This window comes from Aplysia californica, unplaced genomic scaffold (assembly GCF_000002075.1).
Source record: "Aplysia californica isolate F4 #8 unplaced genomic scaffold, AplCal3.0 scaffold00009, whole genome shotgun sequence".
Classification (NCBI taxonomy): domain Eukaryota; kingdom Metazoa; phylum Mollusca; class Gastropoda; order Aplysiida; family Aplysiidae; genus Aplysia; species Aplysia californica.
Genome location: NW_004797279.1, coordinates 1,696,785 through 1,707,198, shown reverse-complemented (window position 1 = coordinate 1,707,198; position 10,414 = coordinate 1,696,785). Strand labels below are relative to the sequence as shown.

Sequence of the window (10,414 nt, the reverse complement as noted above, 5' to 3'; positions counted from 1 at the left end):
GCCCAGCTTTATTTTCCTGAACGTTCGGAGAAATAGTGCCCAGCTTTATTTTCCCGAACGTTCGGAGAAATAGTGCCGGCCTAAAAGAATAGTGGACCACGTGATTAGATTGACCAATTAGCCTCAAGGTGTCAGGGTCGAGGGTCAAAGGGCACAGTCGTGATGACTGAAAAACCCGGTAAGAGACGTCAGTCGATTGCTGGCAGTGGAACAGTGAGGACGTAGAAAACTGAGTAGGAGAGTGAGTAGGGGAGCTCGGAAACGAAGAATAGCGGACCACTAGGCACCAGGGGCGCCATAGCGAAAGTAGTTCCGACCGGTGGTCCGGTAAAGTACAATCTTACCAATAGTAGTGTTAGCAGTCTAGATTTAGATCTAGATCCATACAGTCGAACCTGCCTTAACGGAAACCAGTACAAAATGGAAACCTATCGTAACGGAATCTCCCCACTTCTCTACCCCCTGGATAAATTCATCTAACTTAATTACCTGTATTGCCTGTGTATAAAACGGAACGGAGTGTCTGCGTACGGTAGGGGCGGGCACGAAACGAGCCGAGTACTCATTTGTCGCGAGAAATGCCCTTCCCGTCGCTGTCCGGTACCGAGAAGTGATATTGCTCGTCGGCTTCACACTTCACATTATAACAACAGTAACGAGAGTGAGAGAGTGAGAGGCGAGAAATGACAACGCAGACAATGCCACCCATCATTGTGCCGTCCTGTGTGTGAAACTGAAAGGGAGGGGAGAGGGTGGCGAGACGAGGCGAGTGGGGAGTTGATCAGGGCCTAGGCCTAGATCTCCCTACCTTCCTTCACTGCCTGCGCCTGCGTAACAGGGCTAGCCTAGTTTAGATCCCCGCCACGACCGGCCTTCTCGCTAAGCGAGTTGCTCGAACTGCGAGGCGAGAAGAGAAATTGGTCACGAGACGAGAAGCATTTCTTGAGACACGAGACGAGAAGCATTTCTCGAGACAAGAGACGGGAGCATTTCTCGGTACTGGTTTCGGCGAGAAGTAGGTCAGCTTCTCGGTCTTCTTGCTCGGGAAGGGAAAAACGCTTCCCGCCCGTCTCTAATGTGTATGGTAACTGGACATGTGTACGGTAACCGGGCACCTAGTCTCTCCTAGTCCTAGACTCAGTATCTACGTACACAGTAACCGGGCACCTAGTCTCAGTATCTACGTACACGGTAACCGCAATGAAAATAAATCAATATATTTGTCCTGTGCTGTCTCTTCCTGAAAAAAAAAGAAAGTCCTACAAGCGTCTTGTCAGGCTCGCCGTCGTGACCAGTCAGTAAACCTTCGCGTGTGCATCCTACGTGCATCAGGCTTTCCCGCGCGGTGAAAATTTGGTCCACGTTTGCGGGTGATTTAGCGGACCCGGCCGAAGCGTAGGTGACTAACTTTGTCAACCTCGGTCTGTTCTATTTCCGAACCAATCCGAATGAAACTCGGCAACCAATCAGAAAATAGGGCAGACTAATGATATATGTGGACGTTGAAGTTCGTACACATAAATTAACCAATACTTTTGGTGTCGGGAACACTTTCGTATCGGGTACACCGAAAACTATAAGGAGTTTGAATTTCAACGCCGTGATGGTAATAGATCTATCTATCCTCTATTGTGTGCTCAAATTTGAACGTTCTGTGTCAAGTAGTTGTTTAGACCCGATCGTAAATCTACGGCTACCCCTCTATTCAAAGTGGCTTCCCATGGAGACCGGCCATTTTCCCCTCACTCTCGCGGCAAATGTATGTGACCTACAAATCCCCGCATGACTATTCCGGGCCCGTTCATTGGTCACTTGAAATAGGGGCTATGGCGGGCGCACGCATCCGGTTGTTTTTTTATCTCTTCCCTTATAACATCGGAATGGGGCTATTCCGAGGCGAGGTTATCTCGACTCGGGGTGTTCGCGTCTCAACGGGGAAAAATTATTTTAATTGTACGGCATGCTAGATTGAATTAACTTATCTTTTACGGTTGGCATGGTCTAAAGTCATCATAAAACGCCCCTTTTTTCGCAAAATCGTAGTATGTACATCAAAATTTTAATTATAACAAAATAACTACGTAATGGGTAGTGAATCTGACTGCAGAAATGATTTCTACACCCAAAAACACATCGGGTAGCCAAGTTTCTCTCTAACACTCCAATTAGTTACCGAGATATCATCGATTTTCTTACAGAATCTGCTACTGCGTGGTCCACATTTTAAGAGTATTCCTATGTGGGTCATCCATATTTTTCCGACCTTTACAACCCCATAACTTGTTTATTTATGAACCGATTCTTAAAATTCAAGAAGCATTTCTTAGAATTGAAAATTCTTTCTTAGGTACCAAATAAAAAAGGGCTATTTAAGTGAAAAATTAAATTTTCATTGGCATTGCTACATTGTGAGTACTGGTTGGGGTCACCAAAGTTCATTCAAAGTCTTTAGGCTGCGAAGTATAGGGCTCAGGGCTCCGGAATGAGGGGATTATTGATTTTTTTAAATGTACAGTCGGGGGAGGGGTGGGCATGAAGACAACACCAGATGACAAAAACTGAACTTGGAGTTCTGAACTGCCCGGTTACCCTCCTATGTGACACTGAGACTACATGCCTGGTTGCCGGTTACCGTGTACGTAGATGAGGCTACATCCCCGGTTACCGTGTACATGACGCTGAGACTACGTGCCGGGTTGCCGGTTACCGTGTCGTGTTGGTAGACACTGAGGCTAGGTGCCCAGTTACCGTGAACGTAGGCACTCCGAAAACGGAAATCTGTCTGTCCAACGCAGAAACGGAAAGAAAATCCGGTCCCTTCCGAGGGTTTCACCTGACTCACCTGTCTCTAAGACGGAAAATGCTTTACCCGCTCAGCCCTGATTTGAAACAAAACTGGCAAGATTGGTTCCGCCGGCTCTAGATCTAAACTTAACGCAATGGCCCTGCCGCTAGTCGAGGAGGGGGAGTTTAGTAAGGGGTGCAATTTATTTTGGGGTAGGTGTTACCTCATCATGTGAGCCCTGGGGGATGTAGATGGTCAGGATAGTGTGGGTGTGAAATCTCACGACTGCCCGTGAGAGTGCTCAAGTAGCGAGCCACTAAGGAAACTTTCCTGGACAGCCAGAAGCCAGTGGTGTGAAATTAGTTTGACCAATGCCTGCCACCCTGATCGTACGCCTGCCGAGTAAAGAGTTCCTCAAATCGTTGTGTTACATGATGGCAGTGAGGATGGCATTGGTTGACTGTACTTGTTACACCGGTGGGTGGGGCTAAGGGTGGAAGCAAAGGTGATGTTCAAACGTTTCTGTTTTTAATAGGTCAAACAGTGGTCCTATGAAAGGCAAGCACTGGTGGTAATTGGATGTAAGAGTGACGCAATTCATTACCAGACAGGATAGCAGTTGAGAGGTCTGAAGCTTTGACCACTGCTAGCAGATCGGACAAGTGATCTTTCATCCCACCGGCTAGGCCTTTGAACCCCCCCCCCCCCCCCCTCTCTTTCGATTGCCCCCTAAATTTCCCCTAAGACAAAAAATGTCAAAGGCGGAATTTTTTTCTGGCTCCCTTGCGATTCCGTCTTACACAGGTTCGATTGTACTCATACACAGACTTACTATTTACTTTAGCATGAGTAAGCCTACTTTACTGCCATGCATGTGCAGTGTTCCCTCCTAGTGCCTAGATCAGTCTAGATAGTCACTGGCAGGGCATCCATTTGAATGAACTCACAAAAATAAGCGAGTTTGGGGTGAGGTATTTCCTTGTGTTGTCCATTTGTGAAGATGGAATTGGATCTGTTGCCGACTCAACTCGCGTCACACAACTGTCCCCTCACACATTTGCAGAGATAATATAACAACCTTTTAGGAAGGGCTTTCGTAACGAGCGACCACTGTATTTTTTACTTTCCGTCCCATCTCAACTTAGCTACCAGTAGTCCATTTTCTAAGTCTTACTTATAGAAATATTGCATGCGCTGAACATGAATATCAACTTCATTTCCGTCGCAAATTAATAGTTTTTGAAATATCTCATTATTCTGAATGAACCAATCTGCCCCCCTGGGTAAAAGAAAATCGGGGTGGGGGGGGGGGGGGGGGGTTACAGGGAGGCTGGCTGCTCCCCTTGGGTAAAAGAAAATCTGGGGGGTTACAGGGAGGCATGCCCCACTGTTTTAACCCACAATTTGATATTTTACAGTTAGACTAGACATTTTTTTGAAAATAATTGATTTGCGACAGTTTCAGTGGCTTTATCTGTGATCTGCAGCGAACGGTGCTGCAGTTTCACCCCCGAAGCAGTGCATCAGTGTGCGGGAGAGTGAAAGGAAAAATTTACAGAATCCCCAGATTGGGCACTTTTCGGTAGTTCCCACCCTTCTTTTGGCCTAGATCTAGATCTATTATAGACTCTGATGTGCGGTGAGCGAGAGAACATCAAATTAAATTGAACCTAAAGTAACTGTAAAAGCCAGCTCTATTCGGACTCGAGTCCAGTTAGATTCTTTTCTATTTGGACTCGAGTCGCAAATAAATGTTTTATTTATTGGAACTCAGCTTCTAAGTGAGTTATGTGAGTGTAAGGAGTAAAGAGGTTACATAATATAACTGTCGTCGGGGGATTTTACGAAAAACCAGAATTAGAACTAGAATTACTTTACCCACAAGGACTGTGTAATTGTGTCAAAAGTCAAAAGACTGCACTGTCATTGCCCAATGGCAGTGTCTAAGTACACAGTAACCAACAACTTTGGGTCTTTCCACTGCTGTTACAGCATCATCATTACTACTACCTCCTCCATTCGTCTTTCCACATGTTTAATTTCATCTTGTTGTGTATTATAGTTTTTCTGTAAATGATAAAAAAAAAAATCACATTGCACAAAACTGACAGCCGGTGGCCTCTTCCCAACACCTCTTCCCCCAGCAGGCCGAGAGTGTGTGATTTTTATTAGGTTAGGGGGGCAAACCCCCCTACTCTTGGGGCCAATAATTGGGTGGCGGGATCTACTGAAAAAGCGCCCAATCTGGGGATTCCCAAATTGACTATGCCAAAATGGCCGTCATCTGAGGTGGGACATCACATCTTCGTCTAGTCCTGATAGAGCTAGGATTTGGGGTAGAGTTAGGGTCAGGCCAGTCAGGCCTAGTTCTCTTCTGTACTGTAGTGTTTGTTGGGGTGGTTGCTCTTTACGGAAGTCTTTCCACTTTTTATAGTCTTTTAGTAGGCTGAGTCTGACCTCGGAGCTCAACATCAATTGTGAAGCCAAAATACTGACAAGAGTAAAGACTCCCTGGGGTGTGTTGAAGTTGAGTTAGTCTAACGGTTCATTCCACAGAGTTCACTTTACTTATTTGTACAACGGCAACCGACCACGGGCCACAGTTAGAATAGTTAAATGGGAAAACCTTGCAGTTTTCCTGCCAAATTCACTTTTTTTTGGTGACAAATTGGCCTCAGCTAATAATGGTCATTCATTTGTTACAAATAGACCTACAAATGTTTTCCACCCACTTGTCTTCTGATCGAGTGTGTATTTTTAATCAATCGATGCAAAGAAACCAATTTTGTTGAAAATTAAATGAGATTTCAGATTTAAAACCATTTGTTGACGTTTTCAAATCGAGTAAGTAACTTAAGTCTGTAACAACAGTCTTGTCTTGCAATTTCTTTCCTCTGTGATCTTGATAACTGTTATTATGGTCTAGTTTGACTGTACTATGTGTGTATCAAAGTAAAGCTACCTCCGTGTCGTTTTGATGATGGTGTGCTTTTTATTTATATCTAGATGGAGATGATGTCACAGTGCCAATTGGAGTGAATGAATCGCCTCCCCCCTACACCCCTATAGCACAGGGTGGCATTCCTATGATCAACTGCAGGGTGTGCGAGGCGACCATTAACTTGGAAGGAAGACAGCATCTGCATGTCGTCCGCTGCACCGTGTGCACAGAAGCTACGGTAAGTTTGTTACCTAGTGGTTAAGCTCTTGGATTCCAAACACAGGGTCGTGGATTTGAATTTGAATCTTGTCAGGGGCCAGACGTTGTGTCCTTGGGAAAGGCACTTTACACATGTTTTCCTAGCTTCACCCAGGTGGGAATGGGTACCCAGCTATAGATAGAATTATCTTTTATCTATTTTGTTAATGTTTAAGCACTTAATAAAATCAGCTGTTTACACTGTTATAAAATGCTTCAGGTCCAGGGATGCTGAGAATGTTTCTGAGTGTTTTAGGGTCTGCCGAGGTAATGATAGGAGGCCGTGTTGTGAAATCAGGCGCTCGTCAAAATAATGAAATTGAAGAAACTGGCATTTTTCCTTCAGTCTGGCAATTTCTTTTATTATGTCTTTTTTTAAAATTCAACACCTTTTATGTCTATTTAAAAACGTTTTGCTGAGTGGCTTTTACGGAAAAGCGTTGATTGAAGGCACAAAAAGTGTAAATTTACAGTTTCTACGAACTCTCAAGCTTTGGAAGTCATCAAACTTTGGCTGGTGGCTCTCGTGGCCTAGAGGTGTTAGCCTCTCATTCAAAGGTCCTAGGTTTGAATATGGGTAGCGACCGAAAAATGTTCTTCTCGTTCTCTAAAATTGTCTCCTTTCACCTCCTTTCCTGCTCTCTAGCAATGTTTTGTCGTCTGCTTTTGTTTCCACTTTTTGCCCCTCACCCCTTTTGCCCCCTCCTCTGGGCTCCTGACTCTTTCTGCAGCCTTTCTACTGCTACTTCTTGGCTCCTTCTTACTTCTGTCTTTCAGCCACACCCCTGATCTTCTAGTAGGAAAACTCTACACTTGGGCAAGGATGAAAAATCTCGGAGGGCCCATGTGCAAGTTGCGCATGTTAAAGAACCCTAGGTGGTCTAAAATCGATAAGAGTAGGTTTCGGCCTCTACCCGGGAAAATTCAAAATTTCCTACCAACCAAAAAAGTTTAATGAGTCCCGCGCGCAAAAGTGAAACTGTAAGAAATATTGATTAAAATCACTTGTGGCCATTGAGACCAATTCTGGTGGACAAGAGCTGTTCTCATCACCTGTCCTTTTCTTTTTCTTGCTAGATCACCTTTAACTTATTATTTTTCCGTAGATATTTCAACAGTAGAGTCCAGGTTATTGTCACTCTTTTTTTTTTCATATTAAAATTTTCTAATAGTGGAACCTGATCTAATGATTAGTCTAATGGTCACCTGTTCGTACCACCACTTCCTACTTCCTCCCTTGCTCTTTTCTTTATTATAATTACACTGTCCAAGACCTCCACCTCTCTGAGATAGCCACTGTTCTCCTCGACAATAGCTGGTGTCTAGGACAATTTAGACGAGTGTATGTCTGCTCGACCTTTGAGTTTGGCTCAAGGGCATTTTAAATTATTTTTTTGTGAGCCCTCCTGTACGTTCGGTCAGATTTTTCTTTGGTTTCGGGGGTATTCTCTTGTTGGCTATAACGACCGTCATTACAGAATAATAAAACAGTTGTTTTGTACCCATTTGGTTTGTGGCGGGTGCCCGGATGAAACACGCGTTCTTTTCTTCTTTCAGTGGTGATATTATTATTATCCTTGTTTGTTTATACTGGTAATTACTGGTGAAATTTGGTTGTATACTGAGGTCTGTGGTATAGCAGTTAGGGTTTTTTTAGTCACTGAGATCGATTCCCAGGTCGGAAGATACTTTTATCGAGTACAGTGTCTGATCTTAGTTTTTCTACTTGGACATTGCGTCCCTCTCAGCCTGCCAATGTTTGCTCTGACAGGAGGTGGGGTCAAAGTTTGCCTCCTAAATGATCTAAATTGTGTTGATGGGGGTGTAAATACCTGTGCATAACAATTTTTTAAATTGTAAGTTTGGCCGCCATTTTGCTGATTTGCATTAAATTTAATCCCAATGCAGAATGAACCTCTGTGATTACAGCGGGTGGTTAGAGTTGAAAGGCACCTTTGGTAGATCCTACTTCTTTTCTTTCCCTTGGTTGTTCTCGCCTGTTTTGTCTAACTTTTCCCTTGCGCTAAATCACCATTAAAATGCTGATGTGCCTCTCTTAACTTAATTCAGACGAATGAACAAGCAAACAAAAAGTGTGTTCAATGACCTTCTGCAGTTGTGAGCGCTGTGTAAGATACTTACAAAAATAAACTTTCCCCAAAAAACCCCCAAAATCCAAAAAGTGATTACAGACTATCTCTTACCGTTCCTGTTTGAAACTTTCTTTCCTCCAGCCGATCCGGCAAGCCCCTGCAGGCAGGAGGTATGTCAGGTGTCCGTGTAATCTGCTGTTGGTCTGCCGTGCTGGAGCGCCCCGCATTCTCTGCCCGCGAGAAACCTGGTGAGTGGAGTGTCCTGATCTGTTCTCCGTTATGTGTGCTGTGGTGTACAGGGGGTGTTCTTTTAATTTTAGTGAGAGTTTTACGGGACTTCCAACACAGTTCATATAATAAGTGCTGAATATTAGAAATGTTTCTAAAAGAGGGAGGGGAGATAAGGACGATAGATCTTTAATGGAGAGGATTCTTGAGAGCTTGTTTTAAATCATTTACTTAGGGCTAGTCCTGAAAATAATGATTTTATTAATAATAAAAACTCTGTATGCCCCAAAATTGATGAGAGCCTGGTTTCTCAGCGTCATGAGATATTTTCAAGCTGAGATATACGTTCGTTCAGGTACGTTTGTTCAGTGTGCAGAAGGGAAAAAGTTTTACATGTTACGGAGTGGTGTGCTTTTAGGTCCATAAATTGACTTAACGGTCCAAATCAAGAAACCCGCATACAAATTTTGCTAAAATCTATTGTTTTTTCTTTTCTTTTTACTGTGGCGGCAGATCTTTCTCCGCTATGGGAAATAAAAAACAAATTGATTTAAGAAAAATGTGGCCTGCGGATTTCTTGTACTGAACAGTTACTTTGTTTGTTCCTTCAGTAAGTTGTTGTTGTTGTTGTTATAGATCCAGCAACAGCTGGGCTCTCGCCCTTCTGTCCAATGCCATGTAGTCATGTAGTGATAAGTGCAGGTTTGCTGCAGTTGCTGTAATGTTCCATAGAGTGTGTTGTCAATGTTAGGGCTCGGAGGGAGAAGGGTAGCTCTGATGTCATTTAGGGCTGTGCAGTGGAACAGGTGATGCTCCACAGTCTCATATGCATAGTCACACAAGGGACACATTGGGGGAAGTTCCGGGTTTATTCTGTTCAGGTGGAAGTTGAGCTGTATATGTTCTGTTCGTAGGCGGAAGATCATGGTCTGTTTCTTTCTCTGAAGGCGGTTGATATTGTCATTCGTTTTTGTTGTGGTCATATGTTTGAAAACTGCTCTGCCTGTCTTTCCCAGGGCCCATCTGTTCATCCAATCTTGTTTGTTGTTGCTTTTGATGATTTGTTATGCAGTGTTGTATGAAGTTGGAGTGTTGGGTTGTTCCTGTCTAGATCCCCGTTTGGCAAGTGTGTCTGCTCTGTCATTTCCAGGTATGTCTGAGTGTCCAGGGACCCACTGCATTACTAGGTTGATGCCACAGGATGTTATCAGATGATGGGATCCAAACAGTATATGGGTCAAATCTTGGTTTAGATGATGGTCATTTTCTATGGCTTGTAATACTGATAGTGAGTCAGTGAAAATCACAATACTCTGTGCTTTTCCAGGATGAGTGTCAAAAACTGTGCGGAGATGGTACAGTGCTGTTTCAATTGCCATCATTTTTGCATCGTAGTTGCTGCATTTCTCTCCACAGGCTGCAGAGATCTCATTGGAACTTCCATCTGGGTACTGTATTAGTATTCCATATCCGGCTTTGGTTGTGCCTTTGAATGCTGAGCCGTCCGTATAGACGTGTATCCAGTCATCTGAATAGCTGTCGATTGTTTGATGTGATGCAAGCATCAGCATCACTGGGTTTGAAGATTTTGTGCTCTTGTCTTTGAGAGATGTTGTAATGATTGGCTTTTTTAAAGAAAGGTGGGGAGGGATGTTTTGGTTGACTCTTTTGTTTTTTTTTCTGTTTTGTGGTAGTTGGTGGCTCTCCATTAGTTCTGTGATGTGATGCATGATTGACTTTTGTTGAATTCGTTTCTTTGGTTTCCATGTTTCTGCTAATTTCCTGTTTGGGTGGTTAGGGCACATTCTTTTAGTTCTTTCATGTAGCTCCAAAACTGCTTTATCTCTGCGGATTCCCAGGGGTTCAATATTTGCAAGGATTTCGCACGTGGTGGTAGATGTGGATCTCATGCCACCATTTATAAAACGAAGGGCATTGTTTTGGACCTTGTCAAGGGTGTTGCAAGTAGTTGTACTGCACATAGTGAGTAGGCTATTGCTGTATTCCAGGGAAAATCGGACATAACCCAGGTATGGAGCTCTCAGAGTTTGTTTGTCTGATCCCCATGAACTGCTTGCGAGTTTCTTTAAAAGTTGGAGTCTTTTTTTT

The 10,414-nt window shown here is 43.7% G+C and overlaps 1 protein-coding gene across 1 annotated transcript in view; it reads left to right on the top strand.

Moving 5' to 3' along the window:
• Positions 1 to 5,791: 5,791 nt before the first annotated feature.
• LOC101860862 (type 2 phosphatidylinositol 4,5-bisphosphate 4-phosphatase) overlaps positions 5,792 to 10,414 on the top strand; it is a gene marked incomplete at its 5' end in the record, with an annotated part of 12,363 nt that continues 7,740 nt past the window's right edge. The window contains 2 exon segments of the mRNA XM_013082746.2: positions 5,792 to 5,964; positions 8,219 to 8,325. Coding sequence (XP_012938200.1) covers positions 5,792 to 5,964; positions 8,219 to 8,325 — 280 coding nt within the window.